Below are 27,319 nucleotides of genomic sequence, written 5' to 3'. Positions count from 1 at the left end.
ACCACTAGGTACTTCCTAATATGGGATCTTACCAGTGTCCGGTCTGATTCAGAAAGACTGGCCCTCCAACTACTCTCTAGGCGTCTTTTCTGGCGCTTCAACTCCCTCAGCTCCTCAGTGAACCAAGGAGCCAAATGAGATCGGCGCCGGGTCAGAGGCCGCAAAGGCACGACCCGATCAAGAGCTCCAGCAGCCACCCTGTCCCAGGCGGCCACTAGGTCTCCAATCGAGGCGTGTGCCAGAGCCTCAGGAAATGGCCCAAGCTTCATCTGGAACCTATCAGGTTCCATCAGGCGCCTGGGGAGGAACCATCTTACCGGCTCTGCCTCCCTGCGGTGGGGTGCAGCGGTTCGAAGGTCAAGATGAAGGAGAGAGGGATCTGACCATGACAAGGGCTCAGTGACTATATCCCCTATCTCAAGATCACTCAGCCACTGTCCAGAGACAAAAACCAGATCCAGCGTGTTTCCCCCCATGTGGGTAGGGCCATGAATTAACTGGGTCAGGTCCATGGCTGTCATGGAAGCCATGAACTCCCGAGCCACCTCAGACGTCTCACCCAGGGACAGCAGGTTGAAATCCCCCATGACCATAAGCCTGGGGGTATCAACCGCCACCGCGGCGATGACATTGAGTAGCTCAGGCAGGGCTGTTGCCACGTGGCAGGGAGCCAGGTACGTGATCAGCAAACCCATCTGAACCCCATGACCCCACTTCACGAGGAGGGACTCACAGCCGGCCGTCTGAGGAACAGTGGCCTCCCTCAGTCTCATATTTGGATATGTCCAAGGGGCACCAGCCACTGGATCCCTGCTAGTAGGCATATATGTGAGTGGATTGCTATAGTAGTGTGTACTGAGATGATGGATGAAGTTTTAGTCAGTTGAATGAGGCTCAAGAATATATTAATGGAATTATATTCTTGTCTATGGGAGCAGATGGTGGCAGAGAGAAAAGCAGAGGTGGAGATTTTTGAACTGTTTTTAACAAATTCAGCAACATAAACCAAAAACAATATTTTTGGAAAAGGGGAGTTTTCTACATACTTAAACACAAAGAAAAAAGGTGAAATATATTTATTGTAAACTAGTGCATTGTCCATTGTGATGCAAACCAAAAGCAGGTGTGTTTGTGTGAATGCATGCTTTTTTTAGGAAATTTAAAGGAGAAAATAATATATTTGAGTTCTAACTAGCAGAAAGTCCTATGAAAATTTCCTTTCAGTTTTATTTTGACATCAAATGTTCTTTTGTATTCAGCTCTGGTCTTAAAAAAATAATGTAGCACTTGGGGATGAAGATGCAGCCTAGCAGGCCAGTGCTCGAAGCCAAGATAGAGAAGATCTGTACAGCCACCATGTAATTCCCCTTGGTGCTCAGGTAGGTGGGAATGAAGGATATCCAGACGCTGCAGAAGACCAGCATGCTGAAGGTGATCAGCTTGGCTTCATTGAAGGTCCCAGGGAGATTCCTGGCTAGGAAAGCCACCGTGAAGCAGATGATAGCCAGGAAACCCATGTAGCCAAGGGCAAGGTAGAACATGGCAACAGAGCCTTGATTACATTGGAGGATGATCTCTGCAGATTGAGAGTGCATGTCTGACTCAGGGAATGGGGGAGAAGTGCCCAACCAGATACTGCAGAGGACAACCTGGACACCAGAACAAGAAAGGATGATAGAATTGGCCAAGGTCTTCCCTAGCCATCTCTGTATATTATTCCCTGGTTTTGTGGCAAAGAATGCTAAAACCACAGTGACTGTTTTGGCCAAGACGGTTGAAATGGCAACTGAGAAGATGTTGCTGAAGGCTATTTGTTGGAGAAGGCAAGTCCCTCTCCTCGGCTGGCCAATGAATAGGAACGATGTCAAGAAGGAAAGCAGGAGGGAGACGAGGAGAATGTAGGAAAGGTCACGATTGTTGGCTTTGACTATGGGAGTTTCTCGGAACTTAATGAAGATTCCCAAGACAAAACCTGTTACTGAAGGGAGGAACAAGGCAAGTGAAGCTAGGATGATCCCCAAATTTTCTTGATAGGATAAGAAAGTTTCAGTCTTAGGTATACAATCATTTCTGTTGATGTTTGGATGCTGATCTGCTGGACATTTGGTGCATTTTTCAGCATCTGAAAAGAGAAAGATTAACATCTACTATAAAGCAGGTTCTTCCGTCAGAAGCATACTTAGAGTGAGATGAGTGATGGTATGTTTTGCATTCATTTGGATGTATTTTGCATTGTTTGCATCCCAGACATTATTAACCACCCTTCAGAGAAGAAAACCAATGCATTCCGCAGGCCTCCCTCCATAGAATAGAATAGAATAGAATAGAATAGAATAGAATAGAATAGAATAGAATAGAATAGAATAGAATAGAATAGAATAGAATAGAATAGAATTCTTTATTGACAAAGTGTGATTGGACACATAAGGAATTTGTCTTTGGTGCATATGCTCTCAATGCATATAAAAAGACAAGATACATTCATCAAAAATCATAAGGTACAAGACTTAATGATCGTCATAGGGTACAAATAAGGAAATAGGAAACAATATCAATATAAATCATAAGGATACAAGCAAGAAAATATTTAATTATTTTAAACAGTTTTTAGATTTTGTATGTCTTGTTTTTACTTTGGCTGTTCACCGCCCTGAGTCCTATATTGGAGAAGGGCGGTATAGAAATTTAAACAAACAAATAAATAAATAAATAAATAAACAAAGTTACAGTCATGCAGTCATAAGTGGGAGGAGATGGGTGATAGGAACGATGAGAAGACTAATAGTAATAGTAATGCAGCCTTAGTGAATAGTTTGATAGTGTTGAGGGAATCATTTGTTTAGCAGGGTGATGGTGGTTGGGAAAAAACTGTTCTTGTGCCTAGTTGTTCTGGTGTGCATTGCTCTATAGCGTCGTTTTGAGGGAAGGAGTTGAAACAATTTATGTCCTGGATGCGAGGGGTCTGTAAATATTTTCACAGCCCTCTTTTTGACTCGTGCAGTATACAGGTCTTCAATGGAAGGCAGGTTGATAGTAATTGTTTTTTCTGCAATTCTCTATGGATCAATATTCATTGGGACTTCCAAAATTGGACAATTTTAAGCCCAGGAATGAGGAAAATGTATGACTCGAAGTCTCAATAACCCCTTCCAGTTCTGATTCATCTGCACATCTGTATGAATAAACTGGAGGTTAGGAAAACTTTTTTATCGGCTCTCACTTTGAAAATTTCAATTTCCCCCCACTGCTTTGACCAAGGAAAGTGGACAGCAGTAACTCTGGCTGGTGTTTTCCACTGTTTCAGGATCCAACCTGAGTCCATCCTTCCTCATGAGCTGCACTAACAATCAAAAGCTTGTAAGACTAAACTTTGGTCCAGGGACTGACTCAGATTGCATCCTGCAACATTATTTGCCTTCGTTCCTCTGTCCCAACTGGAGATGCCTCCCAGTTCCAGCCTTCCAGGTGCAGGGCAAGATGGCCTTGACTCCTTGAGAAAGGAATGTTATTATGACTATATATCAGCCCACCTCCACACAATTCCCCCTCCCAGTTTCCCACAGTAGTAAATGTGGCAGGCCTGAAGATCCAACGAAAAAGATGGCTTCCAGGCCTGACAGGGCTATTCAGGGCTGGACATGTTCCTGTGACTGTTAAACAAGCAACTTCATCCTCAGTATTATTAGATTCAGGAAGAGAGGTGGGAGGATAGAGGAGAAGGAAGGATTTCTCCATTTTTTTCAGAGATACCAAGAAAACAATGATAGAGATTGACATGTAAAGAAGATGAAGACCAAGAAATGTCATCCCTCTTCTAATTCCAAGGCTTGTTTGATACCCTGACTTTGAACATCTGGCTCCTCGTTTAACTTCCAAGATAATTTCTTTTCATTTATTATGCAAAAAAGAGATCATTTTTAAAACAGCCATCATCTACTTAAAAAAAAAAACCTTTATAGACCTCACGAAACCTTGCCCCATTTTCTGGCGTCACCCACCTTCTATGGTGGAGATGGTTCCTTCTGCACAAGGACGACAATCATAGCAGCAGATGGGCTTCCCTTCTTGAGCCACCTTCATGAATCCAGTGCGACAGCTTTCCACACATGTAGAAGGAGGGAAGGGCTGAGGAGAGAAAAAGAGATAAAACTCTGGATAGTGAGATGGGTGGCATACATAAAATACAATAATTGTTCAGTGACATATTGCATGGACATTTCGTTTTGGCTTGGTAGAACACATCATTTGAATGAGTAGCTCAGGCTACCACCTTTTCCATAAACTGAGTGAATAGTTTGCATGAAAATGGAAGATTATTTTTCATGACCATCTGAATAGCCAATAAAGAAATTCTCACTCTTGAGGATCTGGTCAGCTTATGTGAAAACTCAAAGGCAATGAAAACAACCCCCCACCTATCCCAAAACTTTTTCTCCCCCGTTATTGCCATCTTCAGTGGAATAAAATAAATAATACTCCCACCTTCCTCAGCATTTCCACCTGTGAGATCCTCTCCTGGTCAATGGATAATATAAAATCCTGGGATTTCCGTTTTTCTAGACTCCCAGATTTCACTCTCCTGACAGATTTGTTGGGGAAAGCAATAGAGTTCACAATGTCCAGGTCAGCTGTAAGGTCTCCTTTCTCATCCAAATATACTCCTTCTATGGAATTATTGTAAAAGGTGGAGCTTTGAAGGAAGGGATGAAGCTGAAAAGAAAATGAGATAAATGAAAAAATTATGTCATTAATGGTCCTTTGGAAAGACCTCCTTGCTCTGTGTTGGGGAGGGGGATATTTCTCTCTCTCGGCTGAAAAAGCAGGTTTTAAAGTCAGATTCAATCTTGGGTAGCAAAATATCCATAAGCAGAGGAATAATAACAGCTGTTAGCTTAATGTCATTGTCTTTTAATTACGGGGCCAAATTTATATATATCTTTTTAATAGTATTTTAATGTTTGTAGTCTAGGTTTTTATTTGGCTGAACACTGCCCTGAGTCCTCACGGAGGAAGGCGGTATATAAATTTGATATAAAATAAAATAAAAAATGTTTAAATACATAGAGCAGAATCATGACTGTATATTTGTATATTTGAGTTTCATCTTCAGGTTCTGGCCTTCTAAAGAGCAGTCAAGGTTGATCTCCTCTAGGACTGACCGGTTTGATCGCCTTGCAGTCCAAGGGACTCTCAGGAGTCTTCTCCATCATTAGAGTTCAGAGGCCTCCATTCTATTACACTATTCTAAAAATAGTTAAGCTGTAAAGATTCACCATTCAGGTTTTCCTTTAACTTTTTAGTTTTTAGATTTCTCTCTTGTCTTTTATCATTAACGGCATAAATAAAATAGGTATCTTCATTATTCTTATTTTCCTGTGTTCTTCTTCAGAGTTGATATTGGTTCACCATATCTTTCTTCTGGCTGCTAGTCATACCTTTCTCAGATTTGAAAGAATTGTGTCTAACAGTCTAATGTTTGACCTAAAGTTGTCTTCTCATTTATACCACCTCATCAGTTTGAGGAAAAATGAATGGCTGAAGAATCAAGCTATTAATGTACCTTAAAATTAAAATAAGAACATATTGCCTAAAGAAAAAAAGAAAGAGGAAATGGAAAAGAAACTAAAGGGAATAGAATTATATAAGATTTGTATTTCATGATAATTTAGTTTTTCCTGCCAGAATAAATAACCAAGGCATCCATGTATAAAACTATTTCCCAAATTTGGAGGAAAAATGTCTAATGGGGAAAAAAATACCTGCCAAGCCTTCAGCCTTGTAGCTTCCACCTTCACACTCCTGTTCCTCGCTGATCTCTTGCGTGTGGCTACGTGAGCTGAATTTAAGGCCCTTCCCACAGCCCAGATCGTGTTGTAGATGAGATAGCTGTCCACGGTAAGTATCCGATCAATGTCCTCTTTCCTCAGAGACACCAGTTCTTCTGTCTGTCTACACCGTCTCCAGACTTTTAGTGAAAAGGCATTCTTTGTGGATGAACATCTAAAGGTTTTCTCCATAAAGTCAACTAGGATGATTTTAAAGATATTAAAAGCATCATCGTTTGCCCATTCCCTTTTCTTTATCACAAAAGAGAAAATGCCAACTATGTGTTTCAAGGGATCCCCCCTACCCTTCAAATCAGGACTCAAATCCCAGTGTGCTGTGGTGATCCAGACTTTACCTACAACATGTTTTGAAAGATATGTAAGTATCGAATCTATAATTCTTATTCCTGTCAAAAATGAACTGGTCTCTGAACCATAAACAAAGACATTCACTTTTACCCATGTGTAATATTGATCTGAATTAACATTCATATCCGCAACATTCAGGGTAAATCTTTGATATATAACTGCACAAATGCCATTCCTTAACATCAAAGGAGCCATTGTCTTCATGAACCTCTGTCCCTGGTCAGTTTCTGGAGCCACGAGACCAACCAAGGTCCACTTGAAATAGAGGAGAAGCTGGACCATCCCTGGATACTGGACTCCTTCGGCAGGGAGCATCGGGTAGAAGAAAGGAAACTGAGTTTTATCCCCCATAATCCTAGAAGCAAAGCTATAGTAGATCTGAAAGAAATGAAGGATGGTGTTTTATATGTTACAAGCAAAATTCAAGTTCTACCTTTTCCATAAAAAAGCTCTGCTTTTCATTTGAAGAGGACCCCTTATTCAAAGTTGCATAACTGTCAGATCCGTGTATTTGCCATTCTTTGTGGAAGAAGTGGGGGAGGAATTTTGGAATTATCACATTTAATTCTTTTCCTATGTGTCCTAAGTATCCAATTTCTTGCTTGGTCCTCTTTGTATAAACTTTAACCAAATTTATAACCGTTGCCTGGCACCAGGAATGCCTGGAGAATTCTCACATCTTGGGAAATGAAAGGGGAGGGGGGGAACGGGTGGATTGTAAGATCACCCTGAAAAGCTCTTTGTATCTGTTTCTCAGAGAGGCTGGTACAGTTATCTTCACACCAGTGGATTGGTTGGAATCCATATCGGAAGGTGGGGAGGGGGTCCCTAATTTCCTTTATCCTGAACTGAATGCCCTGAATGCCCTGAGAGAATGCTTTGAGTTTTGACTTGCTTTCATCCCTTACGATAAAAGGTTCCTTTTGAAATACAAAGTTCTCAAGAGTTCGTACTTTCTTTGAAGGGGGGAGAAGCTGGTCCTTACAATAACTCAAAAACGGTCTCTGCAAGAAAAACACACCTGAGGGATTTTGTAGGTGCCCAACATGGTGGAAATCTGGATGGAGCTGCCAGTCTCAGAATCTTCCAGAATAGCTACTGTGTTTCTTTGCCTTCCACATCTGTAGTTGGGCACATTGGCCTCCCCATCTGAGAGCAGGTCTAGCAAAGGATCTGTAGTCATTTCCACCTTGTAGAAATTGTCATAGATATTATAACCCAGGGTGATGTTGGGTAAGAGGTGGCCCTTCTGGTTAATGTCCTCGACAGCAAAAAGGTAGGGCATAAATTTCCAATGAAACTTCGGTGTTTTTCTGCAGGTAGAAATGGATCAATGAAAATAACATTTAGCTTTCATTCCATGGTAATACATCATTTAACACGCTCAATCACCATTTTGCTTCCAAACTGTTTATAATAATCCAATATATTTATTTTTTAAAAAAGAATAAAAACATTTTTTATTATAATTTTTATTTCTTTATTATAAACATAGTAATATTGAAAAGTCACAACTTCAGTTTCATGTGCTGGACTTCTAGCATTTTGATCCATATTTGAAAAACTGCTTCCAAATTTTGGTAAACATGGTTGATATACCCAAGTTGTTAAAGACCAGATTATTATAAACTTGATGTTCATATACTTTAAGCTGTTAAAGACCAGATTATTTTTAGTGTCTTGGGTAGAGTTCAGGTTGAGCCCCTGTACTATGGAGCTTTTTTGGTTATTTTTTGTTGTTCTGGGGGTTTTCTATCATTCTTTTCCTGTTTTCCATTACTTTGTTTAATTGTAAATCATCCACGGACACCTGGATTATGAACTGTATAAACAAGTAAATAAGTAGAGCAATCAATGAACCAACCAATTTATTTCTTCCTTTCTAAAAAAAAATAAAATAAAATATTTTTGGTACCTGGCATGAATTCATGAATCAAAATGAGATATATTTTCCCTTTCCATAAATTCCTATGTTCTTAATTCAAAGACATTAATCCCAGAAGCAAAGTTTACTGGAGAAAAACAATGGTGGAGTGATCTCTGATGCATATCAGAAAATATAGCATTCTACTGTACTTGGACCAGGTCTCCTACAAATACCAACTCACCTTTCGAGTGGGGTGGAAGAAGATTCTATGATTTCTTCTGTGTCTTCACTTTAGCTTTGCTCGTAGCAAAGAATGGATAGTGGATGGGGGGAAATATCATGATTTGGTTTTTATACTTTAAAGTTTGAAATGTGTTTCATGATCTGCAGTGTGCAACAGGGAGCCCAAGATGGGATCAGAAGGAAGCTAGCAAAGAGGCGAGATCAGGAGAGATCACTTTGTGTTTTTAAAGGGCAAGACATTTATTGAAGTGACTGTAATGATTGCAGGACAATTCACTTACCTGTAGAATTTTGTTGAAGGACTCCTATCAAAGTTTAATAATTGAAACCTAGCATTCATTGCAGAGACTATGCCACTAATCATATAATCTCCTGGCTTGTAATGATGCTGTGGGTCCACCTCACTCTGGTGCAGAGTCAGGAGGCATTTGGCTTTGTGCATCACACCAGATCCCGATGGCCACAGAATCAGCACGAAGAGAAGCAGCAGCAACATGTATTGTGTTCCTGACTGAGCCTTCTCTGTGTCACCTGCTTTTTAAGAGAGAAAAAGAAGAGGTGGAAGAAACCAAAATCTCTTTCCTGGCAGAAGTTTCAGATCTGATCACAGTCAGCCAAGAGACATCAACAGAATCAGCCCTGATGGCTCAATGTTTATAAGGCAGTACTGCAGGCCACTTCTGCTGACTGCTGGCTTCCAGCAATCCGGCAATTCAAATCTCCCTAGGCTGAAGGTTGACTCAGCCTTCCATCCTTCCTAGGTGGGTAAAATGAGGATCCAGATTGTTGGGGGCAATATGTTGACTCTGTAAAACCACTTAGAGTGGTCTGTAAAGCACTGTGACCCAGTAAATCAGTCTAACTGCTATTGCTATTGCTCTAATACTACCCTGAGATTTGCTTTCTGTCTCCAGAGACATTGACCTACTGAGAATTTCAGAGACAGACTTCATCCAACATTGCTTGTGAGTCTGATAATTGACATCAAAATGATTTCTGACACATTTGTGCTAATTTTGGGGGGAATTTTGCAGAAAGGTCTCTAGAGTCCTCACATAAAGACAACAAATAAATCACTATGATTTTGATAATTGAATGGAAAAGAACTTTCAGCTCTCTGAACCCTGGATGAGGGAAAGGGCTAAAGGGAGAACTCCCAGATGTGGCTCCAAACTTTGAAGATGGGCCATGAGGGAGACTAAAGAGGTTGGCTCAAATCTTTAGAATAAAATACTTTCAGAAAAACTGGGATAAAGAGAGATTTTTCTCCGAAATGTTATAGGGTTTCCTGCCTAAGCAGGGGGTTGGACTAGAAGACCTCCAAGGTCCCCTTTGTTATTCTATTTTAGTGTCTTATTATCAAATAAATCAGAATTGAGTTGGAAGGGACTTTGGAGATCTTTTAGTCCAACCTCCTGCTCAACCTCCTGGCTTTTCCTCTAGTTCCCCACCCCCCAGTGGTGGATTTCAAATTTTTTTACAACTGGTTCTGTGGGCGTGGCTTGGTGGGCGTGGCTTGGTGGGCGTGGCAGGGGAAGGTTAATGCAAAATACCCATTTTCCCCCGATCAGCTGGGACTCAGGAGGCAGACAATAGATGGGGGTGGGGGCAGTCAGTGTTATTTGCCGGTTCTCTGAACTACTCAAAATTTCCGCTACTGGTTCTCCAAAACTGGTCAGAACCTGCTGAAACCAAACTCTATTCCCATCTTCTACCTTTTGGATGAAAAAGTTGTCAGTTAGGGATCTTTTTGCTCTCCCACATGATGCACAGGTTTCCTCCCAGTTGATATCAGGGTAGTTCAACTCTCCCATTACTACTGTGGTATGTTTCCTACATACATTTGTGGATTGATTAGCAAAAGGTTCATCCATTTTTTCTGCTTTGTTGGGTGGCCTGTAGCATTTGCGGATAGCAATGTGATTCTTTTTTTCCTTTTATATTGACTCCTATGGATTCTAGCAGGTTTTCATCATTGGATTTGTTTATTTCTGTACAGATCTAGTGATCTTTTATATATAATGCAACTCCACCTTCTTTTTGTTTGGTCTATTTCTATTGAATAGTTTGTATCCTTCCATCAGTACATTCCAGTCCTGAGTTTCATCCCACCAATGGAGGTAGGCTTTTTACCTAGGAGAATTTATGTACCTGTGAATCCCACTTAGTGATGAGTTATTACTCCCTATTTTGCGACAGACAAATATGGAGATCAGCAAATGATTTCCTCTTGATTTTACTACTTTACTCGCCACTTATCGTTCCCATTAAATGTAACAAATTCTTGAAGAGAACTTTTGCTCAGTATGAGCTGCATCAACCTTTTGACTTCAGGTTCTTCAAGTGCCACGCAATTAAGACTTCTGTTTTGCGAAATACTGTGTGTTGAAATCATCACTTCATCTTTTGGGGAAACTTCTCCCCAAAAATTCATTTGACTTTATTACTTTGACATTAAATATTCTTTCCAATTGAGATTTGGGCTTTGGAAAATTAGGTGGCATTTAGGAATAATGATTTATCCTGGAATACTAGCACCAGAGGCCAAGATGGAGAAGATCTGAAAAGCCCATTTATAGCCCATTCCCAGGAAGGGGACTAAGGACAGGTCCCACCAGACTGTCAAAAGAGGGGTATCCTTTCCATGGGCTCAAGTTGACTTTTCTGTCTTCCCATGGAAATCCTGCCTATGAAAATCCCACAGTAAAAATTGAACTGCTTTGCTTCATACAAATATCACTATTCAACTTGCCAATGAGCTGAGTGGAGAAAAGCGTGAAATTAAAAGCCGAGAATGTGTGCACAGACCGTGAGATCCTGGAAACCATCAAGGTCATGACTGCAGGTGCTTGAGGAGGAGGTGGAATGTTTCCATAACAAACAGGTGTCTCATACTTAGATAATGTGTTCCCCCAGGGGTGGAGAGAAAGGGAAGCTATTGTTTTAATGAGGCAAACATTTCAATGGGAAAACCAGAACTGGTTTTGATCCTTCAATACCAAAATGGTGTATCCAATAAAGTTTTACTTTTGGGCATTCAAACTCCTGAGAGTGTTTACTTGTTTTGGGTGCACTGATCAGACAGTTGACACCAGGGGTGAAATGCTCCCGGTTAGGACCGCCTCGGGCAAGTTGGTAGCGATGATGGTCAGTGGTTCGGAGAACTGGTAGCAATGGCAGCTGGAGGCTCTGCCCACCCGCCCCATTCCCCGGACTTGGGGGAATGCACCATTCCCGGACTCCTACTGCTCACCTTTCTCCCATGGCTGGCTGTCAGGGAGGCAAGTGCCTGAAAGGTACCAGAGTTGCTAACTCTCCTTCTGGAATGAGCCGCTCTGGTTCACGCGCACATGGTTTATTTAATTCAGCGGCAGGTTGGGTGTGCGCTTGCACAGCCGGCGCGTGGACCAGAGCAGCTCATTCAAGAAGGAGAGTGAACGGGATTCCGGTTGGCACCGCCAGCGTCGCGGATGGTCTTTTTGGACCGCCAGCCCCGCGATTCCATTGGAGCCGTTCTGAAAGCATTAATCAGCTGTCAGATGGCTTGAAAACCTCTCCTTCAGGAGAAGAAGGAGAGGAGAGCCAGTGGGCGAGGGTAGAGCTCCCTGGAAGCCCCTGGAGTAATTTCAGGGGCTTGGAGGGTGAGAGCTCCCCGCTCAGCCCACTGAAGCTCTGGATCCGTGGCAACTCCGTTTAAATGGAGCCAGACGCCGGTGACCGACTCTGCTTTCAGAAAGAAGATTAATTGATTTCAAAAGCAAACAGAACGGAAGCAGGAGAACAAGCTTTTGCAAGTATGATGCTTAACTCCTGGGATACATTGTTTGTACTTGATTTTGCTGAGCTGGAGGTGGAAATGGCATCTTCGTTGTGGGTGTAAAAGTGAAAGTTAGAAATGAAAGTGCTTGTTAACAGATTTGTGCTCAGAGACTGAATTTAAGCTGCTGCGATTTGGGAGCTGGGTGTAGAAAAGACTATCTTGCTTGATAAATTACAAATAAATCTGAGAAAGCTGTTCAAGAGATTTTATGGCTGTGAAAAGAAAAATTCTTTTAAAATAATATGGCTTCCAAGCAAGGAGTTGGTGAAGGCTCTCTAATGGCGTCAGAAATGACACAGATAACTGATTCACAGAGCCAGGAGGACTTTTTCAGAGACCTTACAGAATTTATAAAGGAAGCCATGAATAACCAAATTGTAATTATTAATAACCTAACAGCAATCATAGAACAAAAATTTATAGAACCGGTGGAGGATATAAAAGCAATTGAGGATGTTTTTGAAGGAAAGCACAATGACAATGTAGGAGACATTTTGACCAAAACAGAGAAGCTGGAACTGGCTGGCCCTCAAGAATCTTCAAACTTTCCTCCTGCCCTTTTAGAATTAACTGACAGAACTTTTCAAAAATATAATTTGGAGCAGAAAGAAGAAGAAACTGACCAGCCCTACGAGGTTTCGGAGGATAAAGAAGATTTGGCAGAGGCTCTCACACAATTAATTGAAATGCAACAACTGGACTTTTCTTTGCAAACTGATCGAGTTAATTCTTCGTTCTATGAACTGACTGATTATATAAGCAAGAAGAGTCAATATGGGGGCTCTAAATCAGAGGAAATGGTTACAAGAAAGGGACAAGTTTTAAAGATACATCAACCTCCAGTTAAAATTCAAAACCTCCTCAAAATAAAAGTAGGAGGAAAGAAGAAAGACTGGAAAAAATAGAGAAAGAAAGGAAGAATGGAAGATTAACTTTCTCTGGTCTATCTATTGATGTACTAATGACTAATTATAATGATTAAGTAAATGAATGAAGAGTTCAATTAATGATTAATTAAGGTTTAATTATTGTTGTATTAAGATTTTTAAAAAATATTTGAATTTTGAGAACAAAAGTAGAAGGAAGAGTAAAATGATTAAGTAAATGAACTAAGAATATCTTACAGATGTATTACGAGATTTTTAGGCTTTGAATGCTCTATTAGTGTTTGTTAACGCTTTAAAAACTCTTAGGGCTAAAGGATTACATGTTATTTTGAGTTTAAAGGGAGGTTGATGAATAATCTGTAGAAGGGGAGTTAAGATGTCTAGGGAGTTTTAAGTTTTGCATTAACTTAGCATATTTTAGCGTATGTTTGATAAAATTTATACCCTGTTTTTCTTCTGGGAAGTCGGGGGAGGGGGGTGGGAAGGGTGGGTTGAAGGTTGGGTTTACAAATGTTTAAATAGATAAGTGAAAATGTTATTTGTTTGAATTTAAAAAAAAAATAATAAAAACTTTTTGTTCCAAAAAAAAAGAAGAAGAAGGAGAGTGAGCGACTCCGCTACCTTTTGGGCACTTGCCTTCCCTGACAGACAGCCATGGGAGAAAGGTGAGCAGTAGGAGTCTGGGTAATGGGGCGGGTGGGCGGAGCCATGGGAGAAAGAAATTTAAATTTTTTTCCTACCGAGTTCTGTGGGCGTGGCTTGGTGAAAGGGGGTCTTGTGACTGAGTGGGCACGGCTGTGAGTGACATCGAGTTGGCCACGCCCACTCAGTCACAGGACACCCTCCCCCACAAAGCCACACCCACAGAACCGGTAGGGAAAAATTTTAGATTTCACCGCTGGTTGACACCCACCTTTAAAGGAACTCAATACATACAGTATGTCTGCCTATGAAATTGTGTATAAGCAACCAATGACTTCCTTGAAGTTGTTCATCCTGACTTTGGATATATGGAATCAAAACTCAGAATACAAAGCAAAGAGTCAAGGCTCACTTCAGTGTTTAATAGACAGAATGTACTGATGGGAGTCTCCTCCAACAGAGTAGTAAGATGGTCACTGCTGCAGATAAAAGGATGAGCTTGTACTTATACATTTCAGAAAGGAGGGGAAAAGGATGTATACATAAATATTCAAAGGAAATAATATAATAGATATCAGTTTTCTCCCTGCCCTTTCCTTATTGATGAGAATAATGGTTTTAGAAGAAATATCTGCATATTGAGATTCAGGGGTTGCTCTGGGAATGTTCTGGTAAAACTTTTCATGGGCCCTGTGACCCGAAAGGCCACATACGTCATGTCTCAATTACCTATTAAACAGGTGTATGTGTGTAAACACTTTTTAAAATGAATTTTAAAACACATTAATTTCTTTGAGTTATTTATTGGCATTTGGGAAAATATCATATGAAAAGTTCATTTCTATATTACTTTGACATCAAATGTTCTTTTGTATTCAGCTCTGGTCTTAAAAAAATAATGTAGCACTTGGGAATAAAGATGCAACATAGCAAGCCAGTACTGGAAGCCAAGATGGAGAAGACCTGCACGGCCACCATATACTTCCCCTTGGTGCTCAGGTAGGTGGGAACGAAGGATATCCAGACACTGCAGAAAACCAGCATACTGAAGGTGATCAACTTGGCTTCATTGAAGGCCCCAGGGAGATTCCTGGCCAGGAAAGCCACCGTGAAGCAGATGATAGCCAGGAAGCCCATGTAGCCAAGGACAAGGTAAAACATCAGAACAGAGCCTTGATTACATTGGAGGATGATCTCTGCAGATTGAGAGTGCATGTCTGACTCAGGGAATGGGGGAGACATGCCCAACCAGATGCTGCAGAGGACAACTTGGACACCAGAACAAGAAAGGATGATAGAATTGGCCAAGGTCTTCCCTAGCCATCTCTGTATATTATTCCCTGGTTTTGTGGCAAAGAATGCTAAAACCACAGTGACTGTTTTGGCCAAGACAGTAGAAATGGCAAGTGAGAAGATGTTGCTGAAGGCTATTTGTTGGAGAAGGCAAGTCCCTCTCCTCGGCTGGCCAATGAATAGGAACGATGTCAAGAACGAAAGCAGGAGGGAGATGAGGAGAATGTAGGAAAGGTCCCGATTGTTGGCTTTGACTATGGGAGTATCTCGGAACTTAATGAAGATTCCCAAGACAAAACCTGTTACTGAAGAGAGGAACAAGGCCAGTGAAGCTAGGATGATCCCCAAATTTTCTTGATAGGATAAGAAAGTTTCAGTCTTAGGTATACAATCATTTCTGTTGATGTTTGGATGGTGATCTGCTGGACATTTGGTGCATTTTTCAGCATCTGAAAAGAGAAAGATTAACATCTACCATAATACAGGTTCTTCCCACAGAAGCATACTTAGAGTGAGATGAGTGATGATATGTTTTGCATTCATTTAGCTGTGTTTTGCATTGTTTGCATCCCAAACATTATTAACCACCCTTCAGAAAAGAAAACTAAAGCATTCCACAGGCCTCCCTCAATAGAATAGAATAGAATAGAATAGAATAGAATAGAATAGAATAGAATAGAATAGAATAGAATAGAATAGAATAGAATAGAATAGAATAGAATAGAATAGAATAGAATTCTTTATTGACAAAGTGTGATTGGACACATAAGGAATTTGTCTTTGGTGCATATGCTCTCAGTGCATATAAAAAGACAAGATACATTCATCAAAAATCATAAGGTACAACACTTAATGATAGTCATAGGGTACAAATAAGAAAATAGGAAACAATATCAATATAAATCATAAGGATACAAGCAACAAAGTTACAGTCCTGCAGTCATAAGTGGGAGGAGATGGGTGATAGGAACAATGAGAAGACTAATAGTAATAGTAATGCAGCCTTAGTGAATAGTTTGATAGTGTTGAGGGAATCATTTGTTTAGCAGAGAGATGGCGGTCGGGAAAAATCTGTTTTTGTGCCTAGTTGTTCTGGTGTACATTTCTCTATAGCGTCGTTTTGAGGGAAGGAGTTGAAACAATTTATGTCCAGGATGCGAGGGGTCTGTAAATATTTTCACAGCCCTCTTTTTGACTCGTGTAGTATACAGGTCTTCAATGGAAGGCACGTTGTTAGTAATTGATTTTTCTGCAATTCTCTATGGATCAATATTCATTGGGACTTCCAAAATTGGACAATTTTAAGCCCAGGAAGGAGGAAAATGTATGATTCAAAGTCTCAATAACCACTTCCAGATCTGATTCATCTGCACATCTGTATGAATAAACTGGAGGTTAGGAAAACTTTTTTATCGTCTCCCACTTTGCAAATGTCAATTTCCCCCCACTGCTTTGACCAAGGAAAGTGGACAGCAGAAACTCTGGCAGGTATATTCCACTGTTTAGGATCCAATCTGAGTCTATCCTTCCTCATGAGCTCCACTAACAATCAAAAGCTTGTAAGACTAAACTGTGGTCCAGGGACTGACTCAGATTGCATCCTGCAACATTATTTGCCTTCGTTCCTCTGTCCCAACTGGAGATGCCTCCCAGTTCCAGCCTTCCAGGTGCAGGGCAAGATGGCATTGACTCCTTGAGAAAGGAATGTTATTATGACTATATATCAGCCCGGCTCCACACAATTCCCCCTCCCAGTTTCCCACAGTAGTAAATGTGGCAGGCCTGAAGATCCAACGAAAAAGATGGCTTCCAGGCCTGACAGGGCTATTCAGGGCTGGACATGTTCCTGTGACTGTTAAACAAGCAACTTCATCCTCAGTATTATTAGATTCAGGAAGAGAGGTGGGAGGATAGAGGAGAAGGAAGGATTTCTCCATTTTTTCAGAGATATCAAGAAAACAATGATAGAGATTGACATGTAAAGAAGATGAAGACCAAGAAATGTCATCCCTCTTCTAATTCCAAGGCTTGTTTGATACCCTGACTTTGAACATCTGGCTCCTCGTTTAACTTCCAAGATAATTTCTTTTCATTTATTATGCAAAAAAGAGATCATTTTTAAAACACCCATGCCTACTTTAAAAAAAACCCTTTATAGAACTCACGAAGCCTTGCCCCATTTTCTGGTGTCACCCACCTTCTATGGTGGAGATGGTTCCTTCTGCACAAGGACGACAATCATAGCAGCAGATGGGCTTCCCTTCTTGAGCCACCTTCATGAATCCAGTGCGACAGCTTTCCACACATGTAGAAGGAGGGAAGGGCTAAGGAGAGAAAAAGAAATAAAACTCTGGATAGTGAGATGGGTGGCATACATAAAATACAATAATTGTTCAGTGATATATTGAATGGACATTTCGTTTTGATTCGTTTTGAATGAGTAGCTCAGGCTACCACCTTGTCCATAAACTGAGTGAATAGTTTGCATGAAAATAGAAGATTATAGTTCATGACCATCTGAATAGCCAATAAAGAAAGTCTCACTCTTGAGGATCTGATCAGCTGATGTGAAAACTCAAAGGCAATGAAAACAACCCCAAACCTATCCCTAAACTTTTTCTCCCCTGTTATTGCCACCTTCAGTGGAATAAAATAAATAATACTCCCACCTTGCTCAGCATTTCCACCTGTGAGATCCTCTCCTGGTCAATGGATAATATAAACTCCTGGGATTTCCGTTTTTCTAGACTCCCAGATTTCACTCTCCTGACAGTTTTGTTGGGGAAAGCAATAGAGTTCACAATGTCCAGGTCAGCTGTAAGGTCTCCTTTCTCATCCAAATATACTCCTTCTATGGAATTATTGTAAAAGGTGGCGCTTTGAAGGAAGGGATGAAGCTGAAAAGAAAATGAGATAAATGAAAAATTTATGTCATTAATGGTCCTTTGGAAAGACCTCCTTGCTGTGTGTTGGGGAGGGGGATATCTGAACATTTCTGTCTCTTGGCTGAAAAAGCAGGTTTTAAAGTCAGATTCAATCTTGGGTAGAAAAATATCCATAAGCAGAGGAATAATAACAGCTCTTAGCTTAATGTCATTGTCTTTTAATTACAGAGCCAAATTTATATATATCTTTTTAATAGTATTTTAATGTTTGTAGTCTATGTTTTTATTTGGCTGTACATTGCCCTGAGTCTTCAGGGAGAAGGGCGGTATATAAATTTGATATAAAATAAAATAAAAATAAAATAAAATAATGTTTAAATACGTAGAGCAGAATTATGACTGTATATTTGTATATTTGAGTTTCATCTTCAGGTTCTGGCATTCTTAAGAGCAGTCAAGGTTGATCTAGTCTAGGACTGACCGGTTTGATCACCTTGCCGTCCAAGGGACTTGCAGGAATCTTCTCCATCATTAGAGTTCAAAGGCCTCCATTCTATTACTCCATTCTAAAAATAGAGATTCACCATTCAGGTTTTCCTTTAACTTTTTAGTTTTTAGATTTCTCTCTTGTCTTTTATCATTAACAGCATAAATAAAATAGGTATCTTCATTATTCTTATTTTCCTGTGTTGTTCTTCAGAGTTGATATTGGTTCACTATATCTTTCTTCTGGCTGCTAGTCATACCTTTCTCAGATTTGAGAGAATTACCTGATTGTCTCTAACAGTCTAATGTTTGACCCAAAGTTGTCTTCTCATTTATACCAGCTCATCAGTTTGAGGAAAAATGAATGGCTGAAGAATCAAGCTATTAATGTACTTGCTTTAAAATTAAAATAAGAACATATTGTCAAAAGAAAAAAAGAGGAAATGGAAAAGAAACTAAAGGGAATAGAATTATTCAAGATGTGAATTTCATGATAATTTAGTTTTTTCCCCCAGAATAAATAACCAAGGCATCCACTTATAAAACTATTTCCCAAATTTGGAGGAAAAATGTCTAATGGGGAAAAAAAATACCTGCCAAGCCTTCAGCCTTGTAGCTTCCACCTTCACACTCCTATTCCTCGCTGATCTCTTGCGTGTGGCTACATGAGCTAAATTTAAGGCCCTTCCCACAGCCCAGATGGTGTTGTAGATGAGATAGCTGTCCAGGGTAAGGATCCGATCAATTTCCTCTTTCCTCAGAGACACCAGTTCTTCTGTCTGTCTACACCGTCTCCAGACTTTTACTGAAAAGGCATCCTTGGTGGATGAACATCTAAAGGTTTTCTCCATAAAGTCAGCAAGGATGTTACTAAAGATTTTAAAAGCATCATAGTTTGCCCATTTCCTTTTCTTTATCACAAAAGAGAAAACGCCACCTATGTGTTTCAAGAAATATGCCCTACCCTTCAAATGAAGACTCAAATCCCAGTGTGCTGTGGTGATCCAGACTTTACCTACAACAGGTTTCGAAAGACTTTGTAAGGTCCGGCTATACGCTTAAGCTCTCAGTGAACCAAAAAGAAAGACTTAAACGGAGGCTTGAATAAGAATCAACATTTAATCTTTGATCAAAGACAAAAGGCTGGGTAAAACCATTCCAAACACATACAAAGAGATATGTATCTGGGAGGGTTCACACCTTCAGAGAAGATGTAACCACGTTTTATACCTTTAAAGCATCAGTTAGATCCCCAATTCTGGCCCCTTAATTTATGTTTGTGTATTCTTTGTTGCCCTGCAAAGGAATCTAAACTTCCAATTAGTCTTATCTTTGTTTACTTAATTGGCCACTTAGTGCCTGGCTCCTGAAGACCAGATCTTACCAAGATCAGACATAAATTAGGATTGAGATGTAAATTACCCCTTTGTTGATGGCTGGAGTTCCAACAGATACGTACCATGTTTTTAGGTGGCACAGAAAGAGATTGATATGAGCAGGTCAAATGGCAGGGACATACATTTGACAAATACCAGATACATTTCAGAGGCCTAATGACAATATGTTTGTAACAGGAGATACAAATAGAAAGGAATAATATATGTGATACAAAAGCACAATATATATGTTACAGGAACCTAATGATTACAGAATAACAAGATTTTACTAAATCTAGTATATCAGTATTTTATATTCTATATTATTGTTTCCCTACATTTCACTCTTTTTATTTAAACGATGGAATGCTTTCCATCATTCTGTAAAAGAGGTACATATTTAGTAGGGATGGTTTTAAGGATCATGTGAGGTTCAGTTGGGGAAGAGTTTGGCTGCGGGTATAAAAGTCCCGAGGATCAAAAACATTGAGACAAGTTGTGGAACCAAAATAAAGAGCAGAGTCATTGTCACCTTTTCCAAAGAATGTGCGGGGAAACCAGCAGCAACAGAGCAGAAAAACAGCAAAGACAACAAAAACAGCAAACCAAATATATTCAATGGGTGTCCAGTCTATCCAGTTCATCAGTGAACAGGTCAGCAGGCGATGCTGGGGAGCGGTGAAGTTTCAGCTTGAGTCCTTCCAGCTGTTGGACTTGCCACTGCTCAGGGGGCTCGGGGACGTGCTTGACTCGTGATGCGTGGACCCACGCTTTGACGCCGTCCACTTTCACAGCTGTGGGGGTGCTCAGAAGAACCTGACGGGGTGTAGACCACTTGGGCTGAGTGCAGGTGGGAGAGAGTTCTTTGATCCTTACCCACTGGCCCGGTTCAGCCAATGGTGGCACATCAGCAGCTGGAGGTAAAGCGGATTGGACCTGTTTAGAGATAGAGGACAAAACCTGCGCCAGATTATGCAAATATGAGGTGATATTTCTTTCCCCTTCACTAGAATCTGGCAGGGCAGAAGCAACAAAGGGTCTCCCATACATCATTTCAAAGGGTGACAATCCTAATTTCCCTGAAGGCAGGGCTCTAATTCTTGCTAAGGCTAGTGGTAGTACCTTAGGCCAGGGGAGTTGGGTTTCTTGGCATAATTTAGACAAGTGTGTTTTCAGGGTTCTGTTCAAACGTTCCACTTTTGATGAAGCCTGTGGTCTGTAAACAGAGTGGAGGTGCCAAGGGATGCCTAAAAACTTACTGACATCCTGAGTAACCTGTGAGGTGAAATGCCTGCCATTGTCAGACTCAAGACCCTTAGGGACCCCAAATCTTGGGATAATGTGATCAACTAAGGCATTCACCACCTCTCTGGCTTTTTGGGTGGAGGTAGGGATGGCTTCTGGCCATCCAGTGAATAAATCCACAAATACAAGAAGATTAGATTTTGCTCCCCTTTTTGGGAGTTCAGTAAAGTCTACTTGCCAAGCCTCCCCTGGGTATCGGGCAGTTCGAAGACGACCGAGAGGAAGCGGACTGCCCCCTCGGGGGTTGTTCCTTTGGCAGATGTCACATTGAGAAACAACAGTCTTGCAAAGGCCACGCAAGTTTGGATTGCAATAGCGGGATGTGAGCCACTTCTGGAGTGGGCGAGGACCGCTGTGAGACATGCGATGAGCTCGTTGAACAAGTTTCCACACCATTTGTTGAGGGAGCTGGATTCTGTTTTGAACAACCCACCACCCATCGCACCACTTGCCATCAGGGTGTAGCTGGTCCCTAGTATCATATAGGGCAGGAAGGTGTTGCGTGGGGTCACAGGGAAGCAAAGCTGAGAGATTCTTGGGATTGACAGCAGGGCCTGATTCAGCAGCTTGGCGGGCCCAATAGTCAGCAGCCCGGTTCCCACGAGAGATTTCACTGTGGTCTGTCTGGTGTCCTCGACAATGAATGATAGCTAGCTGGGATGGCTGTCTGACAGCTGTGACAAGTTTTTCTAGCAAGGGCTTCATCTTTAGACTTTTCCCATCTGCACCAGTAAAGCCACGAGCCTTCCATAGAGCAGCATGAGTGTGTGCAGCCAAAAATGCATAACGACTGTCAGTATAGATATTAGTGCGCAGTCCAGCTGACAGATGGCATGCCTCGATCAGGGCTAAAAGCTCGGCTGCTTGAGCGGACCAGTGAGAGGGGAGTTGTCGTAGGAGGAGGGGGCCATCTCTGCAAACTACAGCCAGTCCTGTGTATCTTTTCCCATTTTTTACAAAAGAAGAGCCATCAGTCCAGAGTTGGGACTCAGGATTGTCAAAAGGTTCAGTCCTAAGATCTGCACGAATGCCTACCATAGATTCCAAGACAGCTAAACAGTCATGCTGTGGACCATCCTCGGGGGGGCAAGGCAAAAGGGTAGCTGGATTCAGCCTTTCACATCTATGAAGCTGAACAGAGTCTGATTCTAAAATCTGGCTTGCATACTTAGAAATCCGGCATGAGGTGGCCCATGCTGGGAGTTTCTGTTCGAGGAGAGCTTGAACTGAATGAGGCGTATAAACGTTAAGGGGAGCCCCCAAAGTTATTTTATGAGTCTCCTGGATGAGGATGGCTGTGGCTGCAACAGATCGGAGACAGGCTGGCCAGCCTCTGGCCACTGGATCCAGGATTTTTGAAAGGTAAGCCACAGGAACTCTTTCGGGGCCCAGTTTTTGCAATAAAACGCCCAGGGCACATTGATTTTTCAGGAGGGGTCTCCCCCTGCCTTTATTTTGGGGGCTCAAAGCCGCTGCTAAAAGAGCAGCTTGCTTTCTCATTTTCCTATCTTCTTTCTTTTCTTCCTCTTCCTCCCTTTGGGAATAGACAGTGAAAGCTGTTTGAATGAGGGCCTCTAAGTCCTTAGCAGTAGGGGTCTCTAGTTTTTGCAATTTCCTTCTTATATCGGGAGCACTTTGTCCCACAAAGGTCATTTTCAGCAAAACATCATTAGCTGGGCTATCAGGGTCGAGGTCAGTAAACCTCCGAAATCCATCTTTCAAACGGTTCAAAAAATCAGTGGGGGATTCCTTTGGATTTTGAAGGATCTGATGAACTCGGTGAAAGTTCACCGTTTTTGGAACACCGAGCCTCAGTCCTTGAAGGATAGCATCCCTGGCTCTCTGGAGGATGAGGGCACCCTGATCTGTGTTGGGATCAACCTCATAGCTGTGGCTAAAAAGAATCAGGGGTTCAGGCCATAAAGCTGGGGCATCGTTATTAGTTTGAATGCCATGTTCTCTAGCAGCTTTGTAGTGTGCTGTGGTGGCTTTAAGAACTTGTTGTTTTTCCTCAGTAGACAGGAGTGCCGATAAGAGAGTAAAAATATCAGGCACATTAGGTCTATGAGTGGCCATCACACGTTGAACGAGTTCAACATAACTTTGGGGGGATTCCCTGTAAGAGGGAAGTCCTGCTTTCCAATTGAAAAGATCATTGGTAGTAAAAGGTTTGTGAACAAACACCAATTCATCTTTCATAGGAACTTGTCGAAGGGGGGCTAGGACTGAGGGACCCGGTTGGTCAGCAGGTGCGTAAGTCTGTCCCGTCCTAGTGTGAGGAGGACTTAAAGCCGTCAGATCTGGATACAGAGCTTGGGCTGCCTGGGATGTTGAACTTTGTGGATTTGCCTGGGACGGCTGTGATGTTGTTGGGAGCACCTGAGCTTGTGGATTAATCTGAGGGGCAGTTGGACGCACCTGATCCTGCATAGCGGATTGTGCTGTTGCCTGAGGTGCCTGAGCCATTAAAGGCACAGCGTTTACATCAGGTGAAGGGGGAGCAACATAATATGGTGGGGGAAACTCCTCTTCTTCTTCAGTCACTTTGGATAGCTTTTTCTTTTTTGCAAAAGTGACAATGGGGCAAATTTTAGAAGAGGGTGTTGGAGTGAGCCCACATGCTTTCTGGATGTCTGGGCAACAAAGGAGATTGGAGAAGAAGCTAATGTAAAGCTCCTCTTCAGTTCGTCCTATGGAAGCCAGAAATTCAGCAAATTTGTTGACAAAATCTAAATCAAGGCTGCCTTCTGGAGGCCAGGTTCCTACGTTAGGACCAATTAAGTAGGTTGGCCAGATGGATGTGCAGAGGGCTTTCAGTTTATTCTTTTTTAAAACAATCTTTTTTTCTGCAATAGGCTTTACTGTGTCCCAATGGGCTAACACGCAGTCCAGAGGGGAACACGGCTTTGTTTTTCTTACAAAGTTACTCATTCCGAATGGACTACCAGCATGGTTGCCCATTTTCCAGGGGATTCCTTTCTGTCAGCTCAAAGCCTGACTAGACTTTCTCTGTCTCCTGAGGAGATTTCTCACACCTTTCCGTCGGTGCGAAGCCTAACCAAACCCTCTCTTTTTCCCTAAGAGATTTCCCAGACCTCCCCTGCGGGTCCGAAGTTTGGTCAGAGCCCTCTCCTGCACTACAGATTCTTATTCCAACAGTCACACTCCTTTCAAAGCGATCGTCTCTGGCTGATCTCCTCTCGGATAATCAGAAACGCAGATTGGATCTCCGCACGTCGCTTCGAGGGCAAACCTCTGAGGAATTTCCCTCATCTCATTCACACACTCACAAAGCAACACTCCCCTCCCCACCCAAAAGAAAAAGTCTCTACTCACCTAGCAGAGGACAGTCTTCCCCAATACCCAATTCAAGCCTCAATTAGGGCGTTCAGGTCCGGCTGGAAACAGAATCTGCCGACGGCCGACCAGGTCGAAGTCACCGGTTTAAACTTGCCGGGAGCGCTCTTGACGTCGTCTCTGGTCCTCGCCGGTTTCTTCCGTCCGCCGTTGGTGAAGGCCGCCAAACCACAAGGGGGTTGGCTGTATGGGGGGCCAAATGTGGCAACCTTGAAGGAAAACTTTGCCTTCAAGCCCCACGTTCGTTGGGCGCCAGAAATGTAAGGTCCGGCTATACGCTTAAGCTCTCAGTGAACCAAAAAGAAAGACTTAAACGGAGGCTTGAATAAGAATCAACATTTAATCTTTGATCAAAGACAAAAGGCTGGGTAAAACCATTCCAAACACATACAAAGAGATATGTATATGGGAGGGTTCACACCTTCAGAGAAGATGTAACCACGTTTTATACCTTTAAAGCATCAGTTAGATCCCCAATTCTGGCCCCTTAATTTATGTTTGTGTATTCTTTGTTGCCCTGCAAAGGAATCTAAACTTCCAATTAGTCTTATCTTTGTTTACTTAATTGGCCACTTAGTGCCTGGCTCCTGAAGACCAGATCTTACCAAGATCAGACATAAATTAGGATTGAGATGTAAATTACCCCTTTGTTGATGGCTGGAGTTCCAACAGATACGTACCATGTTTTTAGGTGGCACAGAAAGAGATTGATATGAGCAGGTCAAATGGCAGGGACATACATTTGACAAATACCAGATACATTTCAGAGGCCTAATGACAATATGTTTGTAACAGGAGATACAAATAGAAAGGAATAATATATGTGATACAAAAGCACAATATATATGTTACAGGAACCTAATGATTACAGAATAACAAGATTTTACTAAATCTAGTATATCAGTATTTTATATTCTATATTATTGTTTCCCTACAACTTCTAAGTATCACATCTATAATTTTCATTCCTTTCAAAAATGAACTGGTCTCTGAACCATAAACAAAGACATTGACTTTTACCCATTTGTAATATGGATCTGGATTAACATTCACATCCGCAACATTGAGGGGAAATCTTTGATATATAACTGCACAAATGCCATTCCTTAACATCAAAGGAGCCATTGTCTTCATGAACCTCTGTCCCTGGTCAGTTTCTGGAGCCACGAGACCAACCAAGGTCCACTTGAAATAGAGGAGAAGCTGGACCATCCCTGGGTACTGGACTCCTTCAGCAGGGAGCATCGGGTAAAAGAAAGGAAACTGAGTTTTATCCCCCATAACCCTAGAAGCAAAGCTATAGTAGATCTGAAAGAAATGGAGGATGGTGTTTTATATATTACAAGCAAAATTCAAGTTCTACCTTTTCCATAAAAAAGCTCTGCTTTTCATTTGCAGAGGACCTCTTATTCAAAGTTGCATAACTGTCAGATCCGTGTATTTGCCATTCTTTGTGGAAGAAGGGGTGCAGGATTTGGAGTTATCACATTTAGTTCTTTTCCTATGTGTCCTAAGAATTCAATTTCTTGCTTGGTCCTCGTTGTATAAACTTTAACCAAATTTATAACCATTGCCTGGCGCCAGGAATGCCTGGAGAATTCTCACATCTTGGGAAATGAAAGGGGAGGGGGGAAACGGGTGGATTGTAAGATGACCCTGAGAAGCTCTTCGTATCTGTTTCTCAGAGAGGCTGGTACAGTCATCTTCATACCAGCCGATTGATTGGAATCTATATTGGAAGGTGGGGAGGGGGTCCCTAATTTCCTTTATCCTGAATTGAATGCGCTGAGGGACCCCAGAGCATGCTTTGAGTTTTGACTTGCTTTCATCCCTTACCATAAAAGGTTCCTTCTGAAATACAAAGTTCTCAAGAGTTCGTACTTTCTTTGAAGGAGGGAGAAGCTGGTCCTTACGATAACTCAAAAACGGTCTCTGCAAGAAGAACACACCTGAGGGATTTTGTAGGTGCCCAACATGGTGGAAATCTGGATGGAGCTGCCAGTCTCAGAGTCTTCCAGAAGAGCTACTGTGTTTATTTGCCTTCCACATCTGTAGTTGGGCACATTGGCCTCCCCATCGGAAAGCAGGTCCAGCAAAGGATCTGTAGTCATTTCCACCTTGTAGAAATTGTCATAGATATTATAACCCAGGGTGATGTTGGGTAAGAGGTGGCCCTTCTGGTTGATGTCCTCGACAGCAAAAAGGTAGGGCATAAATTTCCAACGAAGCTTCAGTGTTTTTCTGTAGGTACAAATGGATCAATGAAAATAACATTTAGCTTTCATTCCATGGTAATACATCATTTAACACGCTCAATCACATTTTGCTTCCAAACTGTTTATAATAATCCAATATATTTATTTTTTAAAAAGAATAAAAACATTTTTTATTATAATTTTTATTTTTTTGTTATAAACATAGTAATATTGAAAAGTCACAACTTCAGTTTCATGTGCTGGACTTTGATCCATGTTTGATGAACTGCTCCCTATATTTTAGTAAACATGGTTGATATACCCAAATTGTTAAAGACCAGATAATTATAAACTTGATGTTCATATACTTTAAACTGTTAAAGACCAGATTATTTTTAGTGTCTTGGGCAGAGTTCAGGTTGAGCCCCTGTACTATGGAGCTTTGTTGGTTATTTTTTGTTGTTCTGGGATTTTTCTATCATTCTTTTCCTGTTTTCCATTACTTTGTTTAATTGTAAATCATCCACGGACAGCTGGATTATGAACTGTATGAACAAGTAAATAACTAGAGCAATCAATGAACCAACCAACTTATTTCTTCCTTTTTAAAAAAAATAAAATAAAATCTTTTTGGTCCCTGGCATGAATTCATGAATCAAAATGAGATATATTTTCCCTTTCCATAAATTCCTATGTTCTTAATTCAAAGACATTCATCCCAGAAGCAAAGTTTACTGGAGAAAAACAATGGTGGAGTTATCTCTGATGC

The 27,319-nt window shown here is 41.4% G+C and overlaps 2 protein-coding genes across 2 annotated transcripts; both read right to left on the bottom strand.

Moving 5' to 3' along the window:
- Positions 1–1,226: 1,226 nt before the first annotated feature.
- LOC139309861 (vomeronasal type-2 receptor 26-like) lies at positions 1,227–8,746 on the bottom strand. Its single transcript, XM_070934059.1, has 6 exons — positions 8,586–8,746; positions 7,216–7,507; positions 5,760–6,572; positions 4,483–4,710; positions 3,999–4,125; positions 1,227–2,122 (listed from the first exon to the last, which is right to left on the bottom strand). The coding sequence occupies exons 1-6, from the start codon at positions 8,744–8,746 to the stop codon at positions 1,227–1,229; spliced, it is 2,517 nt and encodes an 838-aa protein (XP_070790160.1).
- Positions 8,747–14,499: 5,753 nt separating this feature from the next.
- LOC139309623 (vomeronasal type-2 receptor 26-like) lies at positions 14,500–26,466 on the bottom strand. Its single transcript, XM_070933756.1, has 6 exons — positions 26,305–26,466; positions 25,294–25,663; positions 18,911–19,374; positions 17,634–17,843; positions 17,144–17,270; positions 14,500–15,395 (listed from the first exon to the last, which is right to left on the bottom strand). The coding sequence occupies exons 1-6, from the start codon at positions 26,464–26,466 to the stop codon at positions 14,500–14,502; spliced, it is 2,229 nt and encodes a 742-aa protein (XP_070789857.1).
- Positions 26,467–27,319: the final 853 nt, after the last annotated feature.

This window comes from Pituophis catenifer, unplaced genomic scaffold (genome assembly GCF_029215685.1).
Source record: "Pituophis catenifer annectens isolate HBS135680 unplaced genomic scaffold, rPitCat1.0.hap2 SCAF_2, whole genome shotgun sequence".
NCBI lineage: Eukaryota > Metazoa > Chordata > Lepidosauria > Squamata > Colubridae > Pituophis > Pituophis catenifer.
Note: the sequence above shows the minus strand (reverse complement) of the source record. Positions and strands in the feature narration are given on the sequence as shown.

What these genes read in the sequence shown, in the direction of transcription:
- LOC139309861 (XM_070934059.1), bottom strand. Translation starts at nt 8,746, where the DNA reads ATGCACAAAGCCAAATGCCTCCTGACTCTGCACCAGAGTGAGGTGGAC. An exon ending in CCTTCAACAAAATTCTACAG is followed by an intron (nt 7,508 to 8,585) that starts GTAAGTGAATTG and finishes TTCTACCTGCAG; the next exon opens with AAAAACACCGAAGTTTCATT. An exon ending in GCACCTACAAAATCCCTCAG is followed by an intron (nt 6,573 to 7,215) that starts GTGTGTTTTTCT and finishes CATTTCTTTCAG; the next exon opens with ATCTACTATAGCTTTGCTTC.
- LOC139309623 (XM_070933756.1), bottom strand. Translation starts at nt 26,466, where the DNA reads ATGACTACAGATCCTTTGCTGGACCTGCTTTCCGATGGGGAGGCCAAT. An exon ending in TATAGATGTGATACTTAGAA is followed by an intron (nt 19,375 to 25,293) that starts GTTGTAGGGAAA and finishes TGAGAGCTTAAG; the next exon opens with CGTATAGCCGGACCTTACAA. An exon ending in CAAGGCTGAAGGCTTGGCAG is followed by an intron (nt 17,844 to 18,910) that starts GTATTTTTTTTC and finishes TTTTCTTTTCAG; the next exon opens with CTTCATCCCTTCCTTCAAAG.